General features: G+C 35.3%; 2 protein-coding genes across 2 annotated transcripts; one reads left to right on the plus strand and one right to left on the minus strand.

Moving 5' to 3' along the window:
• Positions 1-5,619: 5,619 nt before the first annotated feature.
• LOC136227331 (U-box domain-containing protein 1-like) lies at positions 5,620-7,818 on the plus strand. Its single transcript, XM_066015973.1, has one exon. The coding sequence runs from the start codon at positions 5,648-5,650 to the stop codon at positions 7,703-7,705; it is 2,058 nt and encodes a 685-aa protein (XP_065872045.1). The 5' UTR covers positions 5,620-5,647; the 3' UTR covers positions 7,706-7,818.
• Positions 7,819-8,989: 1,171 nt separating this feature from the next.
• On the minus strand, positions 8,990-17,575 carry LOC136226515 (UTP--glucose-1-phosphate uridylyltransferase 3, chloroplastic). Its single transcript, XM_066015043.1, has 17 exons — positions 16,759-17,575; positions 14,323-14,503; positions 14,094-14,243; positions 13,848-14,009; positions 13,588-13,760; positions 13,444-13,510; positions 13,153-13,319; positions 12,812-12,970; positions 12,234-12,325; positions 12,044-12,135; positions 11,603-11,680; positions 11,347-11,442; positions 10,980-11,054; positions 10,364-10,455; positions 10,107-10,269; positions 9,473-9,533; positions 8,990-9,375 (listed from the first exon to the last, which is right to left on the minus strand). Exons 1-17 carry the CDS (start codon positions 17,460-17,462, stop codon positions 9,263-9,265), a joined length of 2,625 nt encoding a protein of 874 aa, XP_065871115.1. The 5' UTR covers positions 17,463-17,575; the 3' UTR covers positions 8,990-9,262.
• Between the last annotated feature and the right edge of the window lie 8,708 nt (positions 17,576-26,283).

Here is a 26,283-nt window from a genome sequence, read left to right on the forward strand (position 1 = left end):
TTCAAGTTTTTAGCAAATTTTATATTAACATTTGAAGATTGGACAATTTTTTAATTATTATTAATGAAATACTTTAAGAAGTTATTGATCTCATTATATTCGCTACATATATGTATTATATTATCGCTCATATATGTATTATATTATCACTCATCAATAACAGAACAAAAACAAGTGTATAAATCAAAGACAAGTATACAACATGAAAATAAAATAATTAAAAAAAAATTATCTTATGTTATGCATTAAATCAAAGATGCATGTCCATACGATATATGTTTTTGAACTTTGTTTTAATTTTTTTCATGAGTGTATATGTGTCTTTGATTTATTACTGATGAGTGATAACATGGCGTACAATGGAGTGAAGATAATGAGACTTATAACTGTGTAGAGTATAATCGTAGCTAGAGGAAATCGGTCCAATTTACAAATATTAGATGTATAATTATACTATTTATGACGCTAAGTGTAAAACTACTATTGATTTCTAAATGTGAAAGCTGAGAATTCCAATTAGAAAAATCACTTCCAATCTTCTATAAAATGTCAAAGGAATCTTACATCTTATATATTCAGGCTAAAAAAGTTTGTAATTAAGGGCCCGTTTGTTTTACCTACTGTTTGCTTTTGCTGTTTGCTGTTACGGTTTGCTGTTTGCTGTTGCTGTTTGCTGTTGCTAGTTGCTGTTACGGTTTGCTGTTTGCTGTTGGAAAAAGCTGTTTTTCCAAAAAGCAGAGATTCTCTGCTTTTGTAAAAAGCTGCTTTTCAGATGTAAAAAGCAAACAGGAGGTCACTAACCAAACACCTAATACTGCTTTTCAAGTGTAAAAGGCAAACAGGAATATCACTAACCAAACACCTAAAACTCTCCATTTCGAACTGAAAAGGCAAACAGAAGCACGAAAATGAGCACCCAAACACCCCTAATATGTTAATAGTTAGTTACCAATAATTAATTTCCCTTCAAAATTGGTTGATTAGAATTTAGAGAACTTATTTAAAGGAAAAACATGATATCAAGTCCAATTTAAAGTTTTTACGTAAAAGCACGTTATAATTCATATTTAGAGAGTGTTTAGTTGCTTATTTTCATACTCTTTTTCAAAATGAAGAGTTTTAGGTGTTTGGTTAAAGATATTTTGTTTATCTTTTACACATGAAAAGTAACATTTTTACAAAAGCAGGAATTTATGCTCTCTGGAAAATCAGTTTTTTCAAACAGCAAACAGTTTGTATACGAAACCTTATTCTTTTCACTTTCCCTATTAATTATAAACACTCTTACACATGACACAATTTGTTTTTCTCTTACACATTACTATTTTTTTCAAAACAAGTGTATTTTTTTTATGTTTAGTTTATCTAATTATTTTTATTAATATTTGTATTATATTAATATTTTTTTGAAAATTGATTCAAAATAATTTATGTTAATCATTTTATATTCAAACAACAATTCATCGTAATTTTACAAATCACTAATTATCCACTAATAATATTAACTACAAGTAATGCCATTAACTGAATCAAACACGTTCTTAATTATTTAATCGAATTATTATTTTAAATTTGTTTCAAAATTATCTTATTTAGTTTAGAAGATTAGTGTTGAATTGAATAATATATATTTTTATATATAAGTTATAAATTGGAGAAATTGAATTGAATGACTTTTTCCATTCCAATTAAAAATTGATACGACAAAAGAAAAGATATTTGAAACAGCCTTTCAATTTAGAGTAATGATGTAATATTATGTTGTGTTGTTCAAAGCTTCACTTTCTGATGTTACCAAATCAACATTTCCATTTAAATAAAGCATCTAGACGTTTCAACTCTTCATTTGTGGAAAAAAAGAATAAAATGTTCTAACTAATAATATAGTAATAGGAATACCTCTACTACCCGATCCTAATGGGACGATCCGTATCCTGTATAAAACTAGTGACGAATATATGATTGGTCGGTTTGGGGCCGACTTTACACATGTGTGTAAATTTTTTTTTTTGCTAAATCGAATTTGTTTAAATTTTTTTCGTATATATACATGTTGTAATCTGAGTGGTCAAGAACCAATTTTTAAGTACCAATTTAAAACTTCTTAAAATTAAGCTACATTGTGTTTAAGATTTTTAACATATAAAAATATTGTGTCTAATATAAAAAATCGGATTTAGGGAGGCCTAATAGACAAAAAAAAGTTAGAAATTTGGATTTAAGAGTGGTCTAACAGACCAAAAAATTTAGAAATTTGGATGTAAGGATGGTCTAATAGGCCAGAAAAAATTAGAATTTTGGTTTTAGAGAAGGCCTAATAGGCCAACAAAATAGAATTTTGGATTTAAAAATGGTTTAACAGGCCAAACAAATTTAGAATTTTGGATTTAGAAAGGATCTAACAGGACCTGAGCCAATTTTAATTAGCATCCAATCAAATTTTTTTGGAAATTGGGGGACAGAACCACCCCAACCTCAAATTTTATAGAGACATACCCTCTCTGTATAAAATGGTATGGCACGGATATGTCAATACCAGTAAGCTATTTTATTCTTATTGATTAAGGTTCAATTTGTTTAGTTTTTAGATGGATAAAAAAAAAAAAAAGGGCGGCCCGGTCGCATTACGCGTCCCCGCTGAGCGAGGGTTCGGGAAGGGGTCCCACCACAAGGGTGGGTGATGATTTATTAAATTTATACTTTGTCAAATTTGTAATATTTTTTGTAATATTTATTGATTCTTAAACGATAAGGTACTCGTGGGTACCTGCAAATTAAATGGGACAAATATGAGATGTAAAAAATACACCAGTTAGAGTAATGGGACAAGTGCGGATAATTAAAAAATAAACGAGTAAGAGTTTGAGATTGACACTACCCGATGGTACTCTACCTGTTGCCATCCCTAAATAGGAGCTCTCGAAGCAACTGCCATATATTGCAATTTGGACATTCAAATCAATCAAGAAGCTTCCATGGAACATTATCCCTTCAAGGAGAAACCCTCGTACGGCTAGGTTAAAGACTCCACAACACGGGGGACTTTTCCAAAAGCCAGATTCCTAATAGGAAAAGGAGTCCTAGTACCAAAGAGACTTCTAGAAGAAGAAGAGTTCGGCCAAACATTATAAATAGACAGATATTGACACATCCAATGGTAACTAACGTTATTATCTTAGAGTTAGTCTTTACTCTTTAACCCTTTCAAAACATATACTTACCTATACATCGGAACGGGTGCGTAGGTCTCCGACCCCTCTCTGATCTTTGGTTCTATTTTACAGGTTGATCCCGATAAACTCTGTGAGATATTCAGACATACTGTTATCAAATAATAATAATAATAATGAATTTAGCAAAATAATAATAATGTAAAAGGTGAAAGAAAGGCCCATAAACATTTTGTTTGGATAATATTGGCCTTATGCTAATATCACATGCTCTAACTATAATACATGTTAAAGCCCATAAACATTAATTAAAGTTTCAATTCTTAGAATTTTATTTTTCTTTTATTATTTTCTAAAATTAAAAAAAAAAATAGATATATTGATAATAATAAAGTAAGATTTACTTTGTTTTTTCTACCATTAGATGAGCTTACTTTATCAAAATTCATCACCATCCAATAGTAAAAAAAACAAAGTAAGATTTACTTTGTTAAAAACAAAGTAAGCATAGTCTAACCCTTTCATAGTAATCTATATATTTTACGATTTTTTTTTCCTTTCAAAGTTAGATTAACTTTTTCTTTAGAGTCAAGTCTCTTTTTTTTTTATATATCTTTTCTATAAAGTTGTATAGGATGAATAAAAATTTTATATAAAAAATAGAATGACACGAAAAAAAGATCCATGCAGAAACAAAAGTTCTTCACATGACTGGAATGGAAACAAAATTGTCCATATTTAAGTTTTGGGGCGAAAATACGAAATTTTCAATAAATCAATAAACGGGGATGGAGAATGTAATTCTCACCTCGCTCCGTTTACATCTCTATCTGTAGGCGCCCTTTAGGTAGAGTTCAAACTTCATTAATACCGTTTCTTTCACTCCATTTTTGCATGAATCATGCAAAGGATTAGTCTTAGTCATAATTAAAGTAATCATATTTAATTAGTGAAAAATCTGAATCAACATCTTATGATTGAAAAGAAAATATTTTTTTAAACCAATGATTGTTGTTGATATAATTAATTAAATAAAATTTTCCCCTAATAAAACATTCTATATTTATATTTGGACTTAGACCATGGCTTCTAGCAAGTAACAAAACCTAACTTTGACAAGGTTCAATTTTTCTATAAAATATACTTAAATTACTAATTAAAATAATTAATCAAACTTTACCATCAAATGCGGAAATTGTGCCAAGTGGCAGCTACCCATTAAGTCTCCATTCTCTCTTCTAGCAGCCTCCTTATTGGCTCTTATGAAACTGTACAAAAGGAAAGTGTCAAAAATCAATGCAAATAATTTATTCCTTCGTGTTAGTTATTAATTAAATTATAATTAAGGAAAAATAACATATTAGACACCTCTACTTAGTTAAATTTATCAAATTGACTCATGTATTTTTAATTTTGGCACATTTATCCTCTATACTTAACATAATTTGTTAAAAAGACCCTTCTACTTCAGTTTTTTTGGCCTTCGTGTTTTAAATTTTGCGTAAATTTAACCCCGAATGATCGACGGTTCTAAAATACACACATGACATAATTGAAAGATGCTTAGTTAGGATCGTAATTGAGTCAAGCCAAGCCGAGCTTTGACCTGCTCATGCTCACTCGAGTTTAACATTCTGTGTATAAGATGCTCGTTTATTTGTTCACGAGCTTTTCTCTCGAACAACTCGTTAATTTTGTTCATAAATTTTGCTCGTGAATAGCTCATTAACTATGTTCATTAAAAAAAATTAAAAAAACTACATAGTTTTAAAACATACGAAACTAACGTTTCCTCCTTCACATAAATATTATTATTTAAAAAATAATCGAGCTAAGCTTGCTCAAGGATATGTTGATGAACATTATATTCAAGCTTGTTCACAAACATGTTCATTAACCAATAATTGAGTCTGATCGCAGGCTTTTGAGCTGAGTTTCGCTGTGCTCAAATTTGGCTTTTCGAGCCGAGCATAGTCGAACTTTTATCGAGTCGAATGTCGAGCTGCTAACCTTATATTTAGTTCAGTTTTTGTTGTTTATGGTTGTTATTTGTTGTGCTATTGTTGTTAGATATTAGTTGACTTTCCTTCTAAAATTTCTATTATATCTAAACACTATATATCTACTGTTCGGAGTAAAACAAGAGTCACAAAAAGGAGAACTAGACAGTCACTACAAACCTTTCAACGGCGCGTGCAGTGCACTGTTAATAGAACCGTTAGTTAATTGCTAAATTTTAAGAAAAATTAAAATACAAGGGCTAAATGTGTTAAAATTGAAATACATGAGTCAAACTTTGTTAAGCAAAATAGCAAAATATATATTTTGTCTTATTATAATTAAAGAAAGATTAGTATTAATCCTATAATTAATGAAGACATTTTATTACCTAAGCAATCTAAGTCCTAATCCTAACAATACTTATAAACAAACAAGAAAAAAGAAAAACATGAATTCTTTATGAAAAATGAACAGTTATGCAAATGGAGATTGATCTTTCTGATCCAATCATGATTCCTTCATCTTCTTCTTCAGGTATTTTCCCAACTGGGTCTTTATTAGAATCACTTATAAACATCTCAAATGAAGTTTCTTCCATGGATAAGCTTCCTAATATACAGCTTAGGAATGTTTCAACCATGATAAGAAGAATCAAGCTTCTTTCTTCATTGTTTGAAGACTTACAAGAAACTAATATTCCTCTTCCTCCTTCTTCACTTCTCTGCCTCACCGAGCTTTTTTCAGTGATTCGAAGAGCGAAATCTTTGATTCATGGATGTAGAGATAGTAGCTCTCTTTGGGGTTTGATTCAGACCGAGTTTGTATCGAATATGTTTTATGTTCTTGTTAAGGAAATGGGGAAAGCTCTTGATATTCTGCCTTTGAGTTTGCTTAATTTGGCCGCGGATACGAGAGAACAAGTTGAGCTTGTTCATAAACAAGCGAAACGGGTTGATTTGTTGATTGATGCGAAAGAACTCGAAATAAGGGAAGAACTTGTGAAGATAATGGCTTGTAGTAATCAGAAGAATGTGAAGAACAAAGGGTTGATTGATTTTGGGAAAGTTAGAGAAGTGTTTGGTAGCATTGGATTGAGATGTTTGTTTGATTTGGATGAAGAAATCGTGAAGCTCGAAGCAGAAGCGCGGAACCAGGCAGGAACGGGAGGGTTGATTGTTGTTTCTAAGATAAACAATCTTATATCTCTTCTTACGTACTCGAAATCTACGATTTTCAGTAACAAAGAGAGCGAAAGAACGAAAGATGAAGAGTTGAAGCATCAGTCTGCAGTCGGGATTCGAAGCTTAAGCGATGTTTCTTCATCTTCACAATCGTTTCCTGATGAGTTTCGCTGCCCGATTTCTCTGGACTTGATGAGAGATCCTGTGATAGTTGCGTCCGGACACACTTATGATCGAAATTCGATTGCGCAATGGATTAATGCGGGGCATCATACTTGTCCGAAAAGCGGACAAAGACTAATTCACATGGCGTTGATACCGAATTATGCGTTGAAGAGCTTAGTTCATCAGTGGTGTCAAGATAACAATATCACTTTAGTCGATCATTCGGAGAGAAACAGCAGCAGCAGCAGCAAGAGGAAATCGCGGGAGAAAGCTATCGATCACATTTCTGTTATAAAAGCAGCTACGGAGTCTGTCCGAATGACAGCTGAATTCTTGGTGGGGAAACTAGCAATGGGGTCACCGGATATTCAGAGGCAGGCAGCTTATGAGCTGAGGTTATTAGCGAAAACCGGTATGGATAATCGAAGGATCATATCCGAGGCAGGAGCCATACCGTTTCTCGTGACATTACTGAGTTCTAATGATCCAAGAATTCAAGAAAATGCAGTCACTTGTTTGCTTAACTTGTCGATATTCGACAACAACAAGATCCTGATAATGGCAGCCGGAGCAACTGACAGCATAGTAAAAGTCCTGGAATCCGGAAAAACTATGGAAGGAAGGGAAAACGCGGCAGCAACAATCTATAGCCTGTCGATGATAAACGACTACAAGGTCATCATCGGAGCTCGTCCAGGGGCAATTCCCGCCTTGGTTGGGCTACTAAGAGAAGGAACATCAGCAGGAAAGAGGGATGCAGCGAGTGCATTGTTCAACCTCGCTGTCTATAGCGCGAACAAGGCGAGTGTTGTTGATTCGGGGGCAGTCCCGTTGCTTATTGAGGTATTGATGGATGACAAGGCGGGCATAACAGATGATGCATTAGCAGTTTTGTCTCTGCTGTTGGGTTGTGCTGAAGGGTTGGAGGAGATAAGGAAGAGCAGAGTTCTGGTGCCGCTTCTCATTGATCTTATTCGGTTTGGATCCGCTAAAGGGAAGGAGAATTCGGTAACTCTTCTGCTCGGGTTGTGCAAAGATGGAGGAGAGGAGGTTGCGAGAAGGCTGTTGATTAATCCGCGGAGTATTCCGTCTCTTCAAAGCTTGTCTGCTGATGGATCTTTGAAAGCTAGAAGAAAAGCTGATGCTTTGCTCAGATTACTGAATAGATGTTGTTCTCAATCTCATTGAAAATCATATACTGATAAGGAAAAATGTACACTTATGAAAATCATAGACTCCTGTTCTTTTGTTTCTTTGTAATTCTTAAAGCATACCCTCGATAGTTTGTTGAAATTCTTTGGAATCGCTTAAAATTTTGCTGTTTGATTCAGCTGTTGTTGTTCATTGTTCGCTATTGTTGACGTCGGATGTTAACTGATTTTTCTTCCAAAACCGTTTTCTTCATTTGTTTCTCAATTCTAATCAAACAAAATAAGGAGAATCAAACAGACACTTAGAGATCCTAGAAAAACAGACTTGAAATTGAAGTTCTGATAGTCTATGAAGCACGGAAACTTTAACATGCCTGCTTATCACGTTTTTGATACGTTTCGGATACGAAAACTCCCGGAAACTGCTGGGATATATTTGGGGGCCGTTTCCGTAATATTCAGAAGTTGGATACTCGTATCTTTCTGGGAAACTCGTTTCCCAGACAAAAAATGATTGCATTTCTTTTCAGAAAAAAAAAGGTAAACAGAGTAATTATGGTCGATCGTTATTTGAAGGGAAAACAAGTAGGAATATCCAAAAGAGTACGTGGATCTTTATATGCAGCAATAAATCTGAGGTAAACCAAAAGACTGAGAGGAGAACTTTAGATGAACCGGAACTAGAATCCCTACTTGTTAGTGAAGATAGAAATAAACATGGAAGAAATAGGTTTTTAGTGTTCAGAAGGAAAGCTTTCATTGTTTTGTCTTTTTTTTTTTTTTTTCTCTGAACGTTTTTTTTTACATCCTTTAATATTTCATATATTTAATAATTATGTTTAGATAAGAGTTTTATAATTTCTTTTATATGTATTTATTTAGTTATATTACTGAAATTCAAATATAAAAATATATTTTTAATATTTATAAATGTGCCCCAATATTTTTAATATTTACACATTTTCCCCACGTTTTCGTGTCCTATGTTTTATAGAAAAGACGTTTCCCGTGTCCATGTCCGGGCAACATAGCTGATAGTTAATAAGATTTTACCTATATACTTGACACAATTTGCCACTTCGACGCCTGAACTCTAATTTTTCGGAAGATTGACCTCTTTACGGACAACAGTGTATCATACACAATTTGAGAAAATAATGTCTACTGCTAACAAAATTGTCTGTCAATGTCCAATGTTTTGTTAAGGATCAGATTGAATGAAAAACTGAATATAGGAGCCAAATGCACAAAAATTAAAATACAGGGGCCAAAGTGTGCAAATTGCAGATGCTGAATTTTAGTTTTTTTCTCAAGCCTATGCTGATAAGAATACATTAACTGCATATATTTGATTGCTTCAACAAATTACACTGTTTCTAGACAGGATTTACATGAGAGTTCCAGCTGAGAGATTACAAGGACTAGCCGGAAAATTACAGGTTTAGAAGGCTCTAAACTCAGCATATGAATACGAAATGCGTACCTAGATGTCTGGTTTAACTTATGTTACAACCAATCATAATAAGCAAGTGAGGTGCTCGTGTCAAACTCGTGAACCATGATTCACTGAGGAAAGATCAAATGAAGTAAGTATCTATAACTCTACCGATTCCAAAAGAATGTGCGTGCCGTTTACAGTGTAGTTCCAGAACCAGCTTCCACTGTCCATCATGTTTTCTGCAATTGGGTTGAGCTGGACTTCCAAGCCTATGTCAAATTTAAAAACCATGATGAGTATGAGTGGATAATGAGATTACGATAAGAGAAACCAGAGGGATATATGAGATAGCGAAGGGCTTTTAACCTGAATGTCCCGATGTGATCTTCATTTTAAAGCCATCTGGAACTTCAAAGACATGATTGCCCTGACAGATAACGGCAGAAAGGTAGAAACGCGTTAGATTCTTCATCATATAATGCAGAGTTCAACAAGAAAAGAAAATCCATAAAATATACTCTTCACGAAATGAAGGGATTATACGAGAATCATGAAGGAGCCTAACGGTATGTAGCAGTATACGTGATATACTCTATTTTAGGGATAAGGAACAAATGTTCCAACGTAATTGGAGGCAAGAGGTAAACAATATAACCCTCAATGAGCAATTGCCCTTTTATGGTGGAAAGACCAGCTGTTAAGTACCCCTTGTTTCAAGGGTTTCCGCAAAAACTTCGTTAGTATTTACCGACAAATTTTGATCAGTTGATTATTTTCACTAGTATTTACTTGAAAAAAGGTACATTAAGTGCTTGTTTGATTCTCCGTTTTGGTGTTTTACTCTAAACAGTAGGTATAGAGTGTTTAGTAAGCATTGAGAAACAGATGCTCATAACTATTTCCGTAAACAGCAACAACTGAACTAAACATATCATAACGTCGAGGACAAAATTGTATGTTATCTTTGAAATAAATGTTTCTTTTGTTTCGTAAGTCTAACCTTTATAGTAACATTATTGGCTTCAAATTCTGCATTACCATGCAGAACAATGTTCAATGCTTCGAAGCGTTGTACATCATGTTTCCAGTAGACATTCTCTCCGCAACTCCAGTCAATCCCTTCGTTAACAACTTTCACATTTTGGAGTCTACATCTTGCACACCTACCCAAACAATGTACAGATCAATACCTATATATCAAATTAAGCCCTTCACACCTTCAACAAATCGGAAGAATCACATCCATCATTCTCATACCTGTGCCCATACTGCAATATTGGCTCGCCATTTGTATAAGCTTTTGTTGACCCCATGACGTTCGCAGCAATAACATTTAAGCTCCCATCAAGCTGCAAAAGGAAACCAGATAGACAATTAAACTCCCCTCAAATTGCACAGAGAAATATCCTCAGCCTATGAAGTGTCAGAAACTGAAACTCACAGAACTTGTACTTTGCATTCGGGTCCCTGTTTCTGCAATTTAAAAAAGTTGAGAAAATTCGTTTTTTTAAATAAAATGAGCTTCTAAAAGTAAACCAGCAGATTAAGTAATCTTGCGTTGCCGATCACATTGGCTTGAATCCACAATTTCTGGAAAATCATTTTCTTCAAGCTTTCAAAATGAAAAACCTACATCCCTTCTTTCTATCTTATGCAACTTGTATGTAATATTTTAAATATACATATATAAAAAATTAAAATGCGTCCTCAAAATTTAAATTTTTAAATCTACCTTTTATATGTTACACATTTTTTTCACGTTTCCATTTCCTATAATTTTTACAAATATCATTCCAGTATGCATTTCGACTCCTGTGTAACATAGATCTCAGGACTCAGCGCCTTAATTGGCTATCATTCGAAATATTATTACCTCAACATTCCTCCACAAGAACTCTGCAACTTCAACTTGCAGCTCAGAGCCCTTTGAAATTGATCCGCCACTAAACTGGAAACCAGAAAAAACAAATGACGATAAGAATTTGTTGCTCAACTTTATTATACAATTCCAATTGAAAAGCTCATCATATTAATGTGGAAAGAGGCTTGTCTTGAAATAAAAGAGTTTTAAGCTTCAAAGAATGCATAAGAACAAAGAATTTAGCAAAAACAGTGGCCCAAGAGGTTCCAAAGAGATGTACAAAAAATAAGTCTGCTAATAAGGACGACAATCGAAAATTTTCGACGAATTCAAGGAAACAGAAAAACGCAGAATATAGCACCAAGAACAGTATAATTACCTTTTGTCTTGTGACCTCCCAAAGTGGGCCGAGAGCAGGATGCAGAAAGATTAGAAATGGTGGTCCAGAATCAACATATCTATCATTTCCTTCAATCTGAAAATAACAAGAAAACAATAAGCTGACATCAAGAACTAAGAAAAGCAAAGGACAAATATTGAATGATACTGGCAATAATATAAAATATGAAGAAAAATGTAACTCTATTAAACAGAGAAAATTCATTCTGATAATGTCAGAGTCAAAAAGAAATTACCTCTGGAAGTTCGATATCACAATGGGAAAGAATATCGTAGGCATTGCGCAAGATATCCAACAATGCACCATCTGGGGTCTGCACATGACTCAAACTTAAATTAATAAGAGAGGAAAGACGATGGTACCAAGAAAATAGCATGCCAAAAATTTAAGCAAAAGTTAAAATTTAGGAAGCGGAAATGTGGAGAAAACGTGTAAATAATAAAAATACAACGGTATATCTGTAAATTTTTAAAAGTATAAGGATGCATTGAAAACACATTACACCCTACCCTAGGAAAAGAGTTCAGAATTTTCTTAATTTACAAAAACGTGACATGAAACATTTAGTACAAGTTTCTGAGATTTTCGGTTTCCAAAACATTTCCCAAAATGTGAAACGCTTAAAAATTAAAGTTTCTGTGCAACATAGATAGTAATAATATTGCAAAATTCAAACCTGGTGCAAAGAGCTGTCTGCATGTCTTCTCTTCTTAGCAGATGATGTGACCTTCCTTCTTTCATTATATACAATAAATGTATCCAGCTTATCTGTATGTACATCGTGAAGAAGATTTTATCGACATTGTAGATGGAAATCAATATGTTACACCAAATTTTACATGGGAAAGAAATAGACTGCATTTTACCTTCAACACCCTGGTAACATCTGGATATATAGGTGTTCAAAAAATTATCAGCAATATTTTGCATTGTGCATTCCAGCCGCCCGCCAGGAACACTTTAAGTTCAGAAGATATTTAATCAGTGTAAGAACAATTGCATCAACAGCAAGTAAAAAAGATGAATGATAGTAACAGTCTGTAGAACAATGGAAAAAGCTTAATGTTTGACCCTTAAAAAGAAATTATCCACAGTGTATTACACGTGTTGTTACACCATTGCAGAAAATAGTTTGACCACGTGCTGTAGCGTGTAATGCACTGTTAACATAACCGTGTCAAGAGCCAAATTTTCTGCCAAGGGTTGGATTTTACGAAAAATTAAAGTATATGGACAAAATGCATCCAAATTTAAGTACAAAAGCGACAAATTGTGCCAAGTATATAAGTTGCATTTAGCTTTTGCGTAACTGCGTTTTCATATACATATAAAGATACCGATAATTATGGGCATATCACTATGCAGAGCATGCATTTTAAGACATTGAAATGGCAGACATTATAAGCACATGTAAGATGAAAAAACAGCCAAGTAAATAATTTACCTGTGGCAGTTCCCAATGCTGTCTTTATATGCAATCAGCTTCTTTGTATTCAATACCATTCCCGGTAAACATTTGGTGCTACTACTTGATGCAATTGACTCCACAGCAGTTAAATCCACATAGAGAATATTTGTATTGGCAGGGAACTCCGCCTGCAAACTTAACAAGGAAAAACAAAATCGAGATGGCAAATTTTTAAAAATGGACAAAGTAGAATATCAAACAAAGGTAAAATACAAACAAGTAAGCTAAATCTGGTCCTCAGATGTATGAAGAATATGAAGTATGAAGAATATGAAGTATGAAGATAAAAAGCTTCAGTAAGCAATCAAGGTGCTTGCCTGTTAGAAGAATTGGGTCCACTTTTAATTCCAAACTTATCGAACTCGGTGTACTCGATGCATGACAGACCATAAGCCCATTTCCCATCAAGAGTCTTCTTCTCTACAAGGACATTAATTCCTTCTGTAGCACCCGAGTTACGCTTGCAAGAAGCAAATCCCATTTTCTGCAGCATTTGCAATGTGACACTTAATATCATTGTGTAAAGCATAGGTGACTCTTCCACAAGGTTTACAAAACCCCAAACAATGTAGAACTCGTATAGAAAAAGATTTGTAATCAGACTCTACCTTTCCATGGCGCAGACCAATCCCTGTCAAGGCTAAAAGGGTCAAGTCTGTAGCAGCCACAACATTACTGCAGAGTCACAAGTTCAGTATAAAAATGAACCCTCTGATCCTCAAAATCCAAGAAGAGGACTTTGGCTTGCTAACCTGACTTGTCGAACAGCTGCACCTTTTCTTCCATGATCATAAAACCACTCAAAAATGCCTTTGTCATAAGCAAGTTTCCAAATAACCCCATGTCCGCCAGGCTTTGAAACAGGAGTGAACGGCTTTGTGATCAACCATTCCGCATCTTCTGCAGCAACAGCAGGAACTAGAGGCTGGCAATCGACAAATTTCTTTATTAAGTGAAAGACATTTAGAATTAATAAACAATAAAAAGTGGAAGGACAGTATGAAATATAAACCTGCTCGAAAAGTTGGAAACTGGATTGACTTCTTCCGAACCAGTTATATTTTTCGCAAAGAGAAGTGATGCGCTCATGGTTGTTCTTGGCTGAACTTGTCATGATTGCAACTGGTGTGATACACTGTTTTCCATACAACTTAAAGTACAAGAACTCCCTAGCCTTGCAACCACAAAATCGAACGTTGAAACAATCGTTCGATAAATTAACATATATCTTCGCAATCGAGGAACAGAGATTTTATACCTGGAGATCTCTTATAAGACCTTCTAATAAAGTCCTTCCACAATAAGGAAGCATTGCAGCAGGAAGACAATCTCCTGTTACTGGATCAACCAAACCAAGACGATCTGCAGATCCACCCAGAGGATAGATTTCTCCTAGGTCTGGCAAACCCTAAAACGATAAGATCTTATTATTCTATAAAATTAAGCACAATTGCTACATTAACATAGCATAGATCTTAGGTACTGACCTCAATTCCCCAGAGAGCCGCTTGAGAAGCATATTCTGTATCTTTTGAGAGGTCAATTGTACTAGGGGCGTGAATTTCCAAAAATTGGCACTCCATTGATTGTTGAATATGCTGGGACCAGTTCGTGGTTTGCTTTTCATAAGTTGACTGGGCAAGGAGCTCCAACACCATTATCTGATAACTGCATCAAGTAGGTCATAAATAACATGATGTACTAAAACTTTTGATAAAGCCATAATCGTTTTCTTTTGGCTAACAATCAGAGAACAGCTGCAAATCACTTGATAAGCGGACAAATAAATAATAAGAAATATGAAAATCTTTGAATTAAATCGGATAGTTGACATCAAATTTCTCACAATTTTCATCCATAAAGTATGAGTAGTTCTTTTCAATTCCCATTAAGCAGTCATTTGCAATTTAGTTGTTGTATGTCGCAAATTCCTATTTTGGAATAATCTTGTGTTCTTGTCTGCATAATGAGAACTAGATGAATTCATTTCGTGTTGTCCAAGTTACTTCTTTCGGGAAAATTCCCATTCGTAGACCCTCCATGATCAACTCTAGAATCAGCTGTTAGAACCAATAAGTCTTCAAATCGTTAAAAGGGCGGCCCGGTCGCACTACGCGTCCCCGCTGTGCGAGGGTCCGGGGAGGGGTCCCACCACAAGGGTGTACTGGGGGCAAGCCTTCCCCTGCCAAATTATTTGGCAAGAGGCCGCTCCTAAGACTCGAACCCGTGACCTCTTGGTCACACGACAACAACGTTTACCGTTGCACCAAGGCTCGCCCTCAAGTCTTCAAATCGTTCATTTGAAAAAATTGAAACCCTTCTCATGACACCTCCCAGAAGTCGAAGTTTTTAATTAATGGAGGAACAATATCGCCATTTTTGTTCAGATCATGTAACCCTCTACATTTGGCATAACTACGAAAAATTGATAATGCATTCGTGTATGCTCATGAAAGCCCTAGAACCTATCAGTGACTTGAAATGTAGCTTTATGGAGCCATGTTGCAGTTATGTGAGCCAGGTTAAAGCCGGAATTCAAACTGGAATCTGAAGTAAAGATGCTAGCTGAATTTGAAATCGCTAAGCTGTATACTAATTCTTATTAGTTTTGCGATGAAACTTTCCTGCAAGTACTTAGTTATTCTGTCTCTAATTAGCTATAGAGTAAGTTCGGGTGTAACTTGATCTGGTAAGGTTTTATGCTAATGTAGGTTTATCAGCAATCAAATCAATTCAGAAAGTTATATATGATATCGGAGAAGTAATTTCCACCGATTTCATACTTTCTTTCAATTTCTTGCATCTTTTCACACCCTTTCTCCATATGTCATTCACATATGCATCTCTTATTCTAGACACTACTCCTCATAAGTAATGGATCCATGTAAAAATTGACTCAGCTGGAATTGTATTCATCCTAACCTATGTTGTATCAAAACTCCTTTTCAGCAGCGGTGTCTGTTTCAGAAACAGAAACGTCCGGAAACCAGTATGACACGTTTCCGGACGCATATATGTAGATATTGGAAATAGGAGACGAAATTCTGGTTTTAGGAAACCGTTTCCGCCGGCAAATACAATTCAATTCCAATTCTGCCTATGATTCTAGCTAATTGAAACTTCCTCATTAGCAAGAACTTCTTAATTGATGATAGTTCCTATTCCACAATTTCTAATTATTCTTATTTTCTGCTGACTGTTGTTGTAATCATCTGTAGAGTATAAATATCAACTTTTAAATATTTACACGTTTCCCCACATTTCCATTTCCTATGTTTTTTAGAAATAACATTTAGCAATGCACGTTTCCGTGTTTCCATGCAACGTAGATCCTAACGGGAATCTGGGTTTAGTACTGGCATCACCTATGCTTTCTGGTTTGAACTATCAATTATTACCTATGTTGCAAGGACACGGAAACCTTATTTCCAAAACATAACCTTCATAAAATAGCCTTCAAACTAAAATGGACATGAGAATGGACACTGGAAATGTTATTTCCAAAACATAACCTTCATAAAATAGCCTTCAAACTAAAATGGACACTGGAAACGTTATTTCCAAAACATAACCTTCATAAAATAGCCTTCAAACTAAAATGGACACGAAATAGACACGAAACTCAGAAGCCCTCCTATAGAGGAGTGTCCGTGTAAATTAGATTATTACTATTCCAAAACTAAATATATGATCCAAACACAATCAACTAATCAAGCATAAGGAAAAATGAAATTAAGTTAAATTGCCATAAGATGTTTGAAAGGTTGGAGGAATGAATGCCAATCTCAAATGTCGTTTTCATTTTCAAGATTAAATCTGTTTATCAATGTGCTTCTCTGATTGCTCAAGACATCTCAGTAACCAATGGCGCAAAACTAAAAAATCCATGGTTTTCATAAGTGAAATTCAAGTGTTCAACTCACCCAATAATACCTCCAATGCAATCATAGAAATGCTCAACCTCCTCCAACGTCTTCAACAATTTACTAAAATCCCCAATCTCTTCATCACTGAACCACACACCACCACCACCATTACTCTTCTTCAAACCAATTCCCTCACTTCCATTAACATCAACCCTCTCAATCATCTCCGCCAATGTATATAACGCACTCTTCACTGAACTCCACGCAGACTCCATCTCCATCTCCCTCTCCCTCTCCCCCACACTAATTACATGCTCTTGCCCAGCAGCAACCAAACACTTAAGCAAAAACAACTCTCTGGACCCCAAATTAAGTTTATCCAAAGCCCTAATTCCCCCTCCATTATTCAAATTAAAAAAACGTTTGACTCTAGGATCAGCATCCAGTACCAATAGCTTCCGGTCTAGAGATTCAACGTCCGCGAGCTTCGAGCGGAGAGCTTTCAGGCGAGTGATTTCGTGGTGAAAATTGGAGTCGGGAGCAGGCGGAGCGTAGTCTAAAGGAGCGGTGGAAACGCGGATGATTCGGCAACAAGAGGAAGTAGAAGAAGATAGAGAAGAAGAGAAGGAGAGTAGAGAAGGGGGTTTAGTGAAATTGAGAGAAGTATTGAAAGAAAGGGGGACATTATTAGAAGGGAAGGAAGGGTAAGTGTTGTTGGAGTGAAGAAAGGTGAGAGCTTTTGCAGAAATGGCATTGGCCATAGTAAACGGAGAAGAAGGAAGAAGAAAAGTGGAGAAGGGGTGTGTTTGTTTTGGAGGTTATTAGGTGGCGGGAGAAGGAAGAGAACAAAGGGAGGGAGAGGATAAGTTGAGATGCCCGGAGGATATACCGAGGACCAAACAAGAGTATTGTGTATTTATTTTTATTTTTTTATAAGAAAAAAAATCAGAAAAATCCGAGTGTTGTGGATATCAATTTGGGCATTGGGATTGGTTGTAAAATGTGGATGGATTCTCCAACAACAATTTTGTTGGTTGTTACTTACAATAATAGATTGTATTTTTGGCTTAATAGAGACACTTTTTATTTAATCGAATAATTATATTGGTACCCTAAATTCATGAGATACCCTAACTTTTTTTCTTTTTTTTTAAGTGTAGTAAAATTGTAACGTTTTCAAGAAATGTCAATTTTATCGCTACGTTACCGAAATTTTGAAAATGTTGATTTAACTGCTATTTAGCCTTTATTTGAGAGTTTAGAGGCTATGAAGCATGAAAACCTGAACTTACATGGCATTTCACGGTTTCGATACGAAAACGACATGAAGCGAGTGCGATAAGTTTCTGGGCTGTTTCTGTAATGTTGGATACGCGATTTCTTCTCGAAAACGCATTTCCAAGAAAAAAAATGGAGTGCACTTATGTTTCAGAGACAAAAACAGAGAGTCATTGCAGAATGGCGAAAGGGCGGAGAGCAGTTGCAGAGAGACGAAAGGATGCGATATGACTCCTAATAGGAACTGGCTTTAAAAAATTTTTTATCTCTATAAATATGTTGTAATCTCCGGGACTTCTCCTTCACGAATCACAAATTAAATTTCTGTCATTGCTATGCATGAAACGAAAGTACATGATGCTTAACTTTGTTAATTTTCGGACCCAAGCAGCGTGAAAATGATGTTGATGTGTATTTACAGCCTTTAATTGATGATCTAAAAGTCTTGTGGAATGATGGAATTGATCGTGTGTATGATGCGGTGAGAGGAGAATACTTTAGGTTGAAAGGGGTCTTGTTATGGACTACTAAAGATTTTCCCGCATATGGGAACTTATTAGGGAGCATTGTTAAAAGGTACAATGTATGTCATATATGTATTGACCAGACCAAACCGATAAGATTAAAGTATTATAAAAAGACGACTTATATAAGGACTCGTAGGTGGACTGCAAGGAATCATTCCTTACAGAAAGCAAGCTTTTGCTTTTGATAACACTATAGAAAAGGATGATCCTCCTAAACCATTGACAGAGAGCAAATATATGAAAGAGTTCAATTCTTGACCAAAGCTAGTGGGAAGGGAGAGAAACATGTTCCGTACAAGGGTGACCCTGAGTGAAGACCATGCTGGAAAAAGAAGTCTGTTTTTACGAACTAGAATATTGGAAGTTTTATTCAGTAAGACATAATCTAGATGTAATGCATATTGAAAAGAATTGTTGTGAGCCTATTCTTGGCACACTATTGGACATCCCGTGTAAAACAAAGGATGACGTTGCAGCTAGAAATGATATGATTGATATGGGAATCTGCACTGACTTGTGACCCACACCTGGTGAAAAGAGAGACAAGTTGCCTATGAGTCAGATCAACTTATATACGGAAGAACGAAAGATTGTTTGTAATTCATTTTTCAACATGAAAACTCCCTCTCGTTTTTCCTCTAATGTACGAAACCTAGTTGTGAGTTCCCAATCCTTTATTATGGAAAGGTTCGTTTTGCATTACACTGTCACTTAATATTTTTAAGGACACCACTTGGCGGGTCCCTTCCGGTGCACGCGTTATTGATTTATTTTGCCTGTTTATCATGTTTTTAAGCTAATTCGATATGTTAAAGTCGCCACCCGGGATTAATGTCCGGAAACATAAAAATTAGATGACATATGGACTCACACTATGTCATCTCTTCCGAGTTAGGTTCGTGAATTAAACATTAAGGGTCTGATTAATAAAATCGTAAACTTGTCTTCCGTTAAAATACCAAATATTTCTAAGTCGTTTTCAGTTTATACACATTCATCACACAGATTACAGGAAGCGATAAATAAATTCGGAATTATAAATTACATCTCAATTTAATATCTAAATCCTATACATTTGATCTAGCTCTAAAAATAAATCGATTAAACCTGCAAAATAAATTTATTTCTCTCCTTATTTTTTTTCTTTTTCTTTTTGGTTCCCAATCTTTTTGTTGTGATCCTGCTCTCTATTTCTATCCCCCAGTCTTCTATAATTTCATGCCTTCTTTCCTCTCCCATCCCTCATTGTTTTTTGTACATACTCTTTAATTAATGCTTTTTCATCTTTTGTTATTTATTATTATTTTTGTTTTTTTAATAATAATAATAATAATAAGGTAAATTAAAATATTAATATATATAATAATGTAAATAATAATATATGAATAAATATCGGGAGTCTCGTTTTTTTTTTTTGGAGTTCCGGGAGTCTAAAGTCGGTATGTTTCCTTTGTTTGGGTTTTTTCCACATTTATGGACTACTGAGACAAGGAGTTGTTTCTAACTTTTTTCATTGGGTTCCGGACCGTGATTCCGTGCGATATGACACAGGATCCACTTGTAACATACTGAGCAAAGGCAACTATAATTTCAATCTTGAGGGTCGGAAAAGTCCGTGCTCATAGGCTGCCTTCCGATTAAGCGTTTTTTTTAAAGCCAATATGTCGACCTCTGACCTTGGTGATAAAACATTTAATCAAAAAGAGCACGGTGAGAAGGAAGAGAGAAGCAAACCTGAGTGGTCGACTGTCCTCCCGGTGTAAACTTGATCCGCTTATGTTTGGGGTAATTTATATCCGTCTTTTCCTAACGGCTCGCATTATTCCTCAATTGATTTTTCCTAAGAAAAAATATATTTTGCCTCCTGGATTGAGAATAATGAGGTGAAAAAAGTGCTTTCTTTGCATCCTGGATGCAAGATGCACTTGTCTCAAGGAGACGACTAACCTCGTCCAAGATGTTGTAATCAAACGACCCGTGTCTAGACGGGATTCATTGTTTAATCCTGATGTTGTGTTCAACGACCCGTATCTAGATGGACATTGTTGTGTTGTAATCAAACGACCCATGTCTGGACGAACTTCATTGTATAACTTTGATGATAATGTCAACTACATGTGTCTGGATAGACCTCGTTGTATAACTTTGATGATAATCAACTACCCATTTCTGGACGGATCTCGTTGTATAACTTTGATGATAATGTCAACCACCCATGTCTAGATGGACCTCGTTGCATAACTTTGATGATAATGTCACTATCTATGTCTGGATGGACCTTGTTGCAAAACTTTGATGATGATGTCAACTACCCTTGTCTGAACGAACCTCGTTGCATAACTTTGATGATGATATCAACTACTCATGTCTGGACGGACCTTATTGTCTAACTTTGATGATGATGTCAACTACCCGTCTCTGGACGGACCTCTTGTATAACTTTGATGATGATGTCAACTATTTGTGTTTGGATGGACCTTGCTGTATAACTTTGATGATGATGTCAACTACCCATGTCTAGAAGGACCTTATTGTATAACTTTGATGATAATATCAACTACCCGTGTCTGGACGGCCTCGTTGCATTACTTTGATGACGATGTCAACTACCCATGTCTCGACAAACCTCGTTATTTAACTTTGATGATGATGTCAACTATCCATGTCTAGACGAACCTCATTGTATAACTTTGATGATGATGTCAACTATCCGTGTCTGGACAGACCTCGTTGTATAAATTTGATGATAATGTCAACTTCCCGTGTCTAGACGGACCTTGTTGTATAACTCTGATGTTGTTATCGAACTACCCATCTCTACACGAACCTCGTTGTTGGTGTTTAAATCGAAAGAACCTCCTCTCCACGGTAAACCTGTTTTGAAAGTGATGTATGTATCCACGGATGCATGTATGAATGCATGAAATGTATGACACTTAATAAATATTTGATAGGGACGTTTTATCCCTATCTTTTAGGGTGAATTGCAGATTATTCTTGAACTAATAATAACGTTTAGTGATTAGTTTTTCGTACATTTCATCTAGCTTTAAAAATAAATCTATTAAACTTGCAAAATAAATTTATTTCTCTCCTTATTTATTTTTTTTCGTTTTGGTTCCCAATCTTTTTGTTGTGATCCTCATGCTCTCCATTTCTATCCCTCGGTCTTCTATAATTTCCTGCCTTGGTTCCTCTCCCATCCCTCATTATTTTTTGTCCATGCTCTTTAATTAATGTTTTTTCATCTTTTGTTATTTATTATTATTTTTGTTTTTTAATAATAATAATAATTAGTAGGTAAACTAAAATATTATAATATATATAATAATGTAAATAATAATATATGAATAAATATTGGGAGTCTGAAGTTGGTATGTTTTCTTTGTTTGGTTTTTCCCACATTTCTGGACTACTAAGACAGTGAGCTGTTTCTAACTTTTTTTCATTAGGTTCCGAACCGCGATTCCGTGTGACATGATGCGGGATCCACTTGTAACATACTGAGTAAAGGTAACTATAATTTCATCACGATGGTTGGAAAAGTTTGTGCTCATAAGTTGCCTTCCGATTAAACGTTTTTTAAAGCCAAGATGTCGACCTTTGACCTTGGTGATAAAACACTTAATCAAAAAGAGCACGGTGAGAAGGAAGAGAGAAGCAAACCTGCGTGGTCAACTGTCCTCCCATTGTAAACTTGATCCGCCTATGTTTAGGGTAATTTACATTCGTCTTTTCCTTACGGCTCGCATTATTCCGCAATTGATTTTTCCTAAGAAAAAATATATTTTGCCTCATCGATTGAGAATAATAGGGTGAAAACGTCCGTGTCTGGACGGACCTCATTGTATAACTTTGATGATAATGTCAACTACCCATGTCTATATGGACCTCATTGCACAACTTTGATGGTAATGTCAACTATCTATGCATGGACGGACCTTGTTGTATAACTTTGATGATGATGTCAACTATCCGTGTCTGGACGGACCTCATTGTATAACTTTGATGATAATGTCAACTTCCCGTATCTAGACGGACCTCATTGTATAACTTTGATGATAATGTTAACTTCCCGTGTCTGGATGGACCTTGTTGTATAACTCTGTTGTTGTTATCGAACTACTCGTCTCTGGACAGGCCTCGTTGTTAGTGTTTAAACCGGAAGAACCTCCTCTCCACGGTAAACCTGTTTTGAAAGTGATGTATGTATGCACAGATGCTTGTATGAATGCATGAAATGTATGACACTTAATAAATATTTGATAAGGACGTTTTATCCCTATCTTTTAGGGTGAATTACGTATTATTCTTGAGCTAATGATAACGTTTAGTGATTACTTCTTCGTATATTTCAATAAATCAAATGAGATATAATAAAATGTGTACTTTTAGTTAATTTGAATCATTTTGAATCTCATTTTGATATAAATAAAGTAAATAAATAAATCAAGTAATCTCAAGTTCAATGATTATATTTTACAAGCTTAAGAAACACATGCAAGATGCAAGAGACAGATAAAAAGCACAGAAGTGACACATCACACGCCATATGAACATAAGAAAATAGCCTTCCAGAGCCCCACTCGGCGAGTGGGTGTGAAACGGACAAGAATGACGGTCAAAACGGTGACAATTCAGCATTTTTCGGTCAAACAGACTACCCACACGGCGTGTGGGAAGCATGTAACAACCCAAATTTCGTCGAATTTCACCCGAATTGGAGCAGAAGCAAGCCCACTCGCCGAGTGGGCCCAAAATTCAACATTTTAGTGTGTGAACAACCACAAATAAATGTAATTATGATTATACACTTGAGCTTGATTTATGTATAAATAGGAGTGTTTGGCACTTAAATAGACATTCAATTTCCATGTAATAAAGTTCCTTACACCTTGAGAGCTTATTGTAATTCTCTCGTTCCCTCGACGAAGTTACGTTCCATCCTCGCTCCCCAAGCTTGAGAGTTCCACCTCCGAATCTAAAGCGACGGCCTTGAGTCCGGTTAGATAGTTCTAAGGGCTGATTCTTTTTCCCTTTTACCTTGTTAACTAGTTTATACTCTTCCTATGTGCTAGTTTCGGTTGTATTCCGTATTTACGCTTTTCATAGTAATAATATATGATTTACGGTTTTCAGTTTCACTATACTTGTTGATGTTTATTCCTTGCTTTGATTTCATAATTGATTATTGTGTAGGTTGATTACGAACTCTGAAATCCATTAGGATTCATATAAGTGTTGCCTTACCGGCATTGACAACCCAGAAATCGTAGGAATTGATGAGCCACGGAACTTACGGGCGCTATTTTATGAACCTAAGAATTGGAGTCGCCTTAAGAAGGAACCACGATTTAAGAACCTCACGGAGTTGGTCAGTTTGCATATAGTCGTCTTTGCAAGAGTAAATTGTTACTCGTATATATTCTGAAATATTATTTATCACGTGTTGTAACTTAACGCCATCCATATCATTCCATAAGGGATTGAAATACATGAAAATTGTCTTACCCATAGTCTAAGAGTAGTTTATAGTTGTTACCAAACCAAACCTAAAGTCTTCACCGCCTAGATAATGTATAGACCCGAGTAGTTTAATACTTGTTAGTATAAATCCCATGGATTCGATACCTGGACTTAACCAGATTTATTACTTGATAACGACGGGGTATACTTATCCCTTAGTTGCAGACCCGCTATAGTGGGGATCGCCTCTGTTGGGAATATAGGCTAAGGTATAGCAGCGGAAATATAAAAATTTTAACCTATTTCCATTAACTCTAGGATCCGTTAATCGTTATTTCATATAAAGAGGGATAAGAAGAATTACCTTTTGATGATCAATCTACCGTTGTTAATGAAGTGCCCACAACTCTTCTCCGAGTTCCCAAGCACGAAATAAAACACGGGAAGATTAATTTAGAATCAACCGTTGAATAGCAACCAAAATAGATTGCCTCTAATTAATCAACACAAGATCAAGGATAAAAGAAATAGATGAAATCAATTGATCGGAAAGAAGCCGTAGAAAATCTCGTCCTCGAACTGGGGGGTCGAAAATTCTCTCTCTTGCACTATGGGGATTTCAAAAATCTCTCTAGGGTTTGCACACTTGGATTTCGAAAATCCTAAGGGAGGGGGTATTTATAATCTCTTGTATCTAATCCCTAGTTAGATAGAATTAGGTTACTGAATAGGAATTCAATCCGGAATAGAATTCCTAATTATTATCTCATTATATATCTAATATATTAAGGATAATAATAATAACCTTATTGGATAATAATAATAGGAGTATTATAATCTAATTAAAACTCCTAACTTATTTATCTCTTAATTAATTTAATTCATAATCCTAATCTAATTAGAATTAATAAAATCAAATTAATTATTCATGTATTTTACTACATGAATTTCGACCCCCCCTTGGTCTATGGGCCTTATTGGGCTCAATTGGGCTTCCATCAATTAATTAACATCTATCTCTCTTTTAGGTTCCAAGTCTTATGTGTGACCCATTAGGTTCCTATTACTACTGGCCGTTGTTAGACGAGGTGCCGCGGCCTAATCTCCCGGGCGGACCGGGGGGTGGACAACCTCATGGCGACGTAAGCGGTGATTGGTGCCAAAAGCAACCAATCGTGGAATCAAGCTGCTCGGCAGGACCGGAGCTCGGAGATATGGAAGAGTCGCCACCCACGAATGGGAAAATGAACACCAATCCCTTGCGAGAGACCGGTGTGGGTTCGGAAAACTTAGGTACGAGACGAGAAGGCTAGCTCCTTTCCGGAGAAAGGCTACTAGACACCCCGACATCGCCCGGTTATGAACCACCGGCCTCCTACTCAGCATGTTAGGCGATAACGGACTAATCGTATACTTCTTTAAGTTTAAAATTCATTTGAAACCCTTTTCTTTCTCTTTTTAGAAACCGTTTTGAGCATATATTATTGAAAAGCCACATCAGTAAAGAATCACCCATTTATGTTTATACATACACAGAAAGGGGGAAGAAAGAAGTGATTTATTTACACCCGTATTAAATGTGATGTTGTGTGTTCATTCTACATTAACTTATTTCCCCCAAAACGAGTTCATTTACATGGTTCGCACCTTAATCGCCGTTGGAACGATTTAGGTGCGTTTTAAAACCCCGTTTGGTGAAATTTACCCGAATCGCCGTTGGAACGACTCGAGTATTTGAAAAACGTTTGAGATAAAAACCTTTTAATGAGAAAACATGGTTTAAACATACAAGTCAATTTTATTTTATACAAATTCTTTGAGAAAATGATTCAAAACTCTATTATTCACAAAGAAAACGATTTTAATTACAATGATCATTTAATCCGCCTTTGGAACGGATTAAGGTTTTAAAACGTGGTGTTTTGAGAAACGATTTGAAATATTAACAAGAATGACTCTATTTATTTACATTAGAAATCTAAAAACTCATTAGTTTAAATAATTCAATTGAAAACTCTCTTTTTGCGATTTATTTTCTCCACTTATTTAATGGACTCTTTACTAATTAAAATTACCATAATAAACCCATTTAAACCACCATCCATACTCAAACAAAGTCCACTTGAAACATGGACCCATGATTAAGCCCAAAAGAACAAAGAAAGCAATTCTAACATATATATATATATATTTAAATCAAAAATAGAATATGAAAATAAAAGTTAATACAAAAGGAACTATATGTATATAAAAATAATAGGTACAATATATCTATACTTTGAAAATGTGAAAATAGTAAGTAAATCCTATA

The sequence above is a fragment of the Euphorbia lathyris genome, chromosome 4, assembly GCF_963576675.1.
Source record: "Euphorbia lathyris chromosome 4, ddEupLath1.1, whole genome shotgun sequence".
NCBI lineage: Eukaryota > Viridiplantae > Streptophyta > Magnoliopsida > Malpighiales > Euphorbiaceae > Euphorbia > Euphorbia lathyris.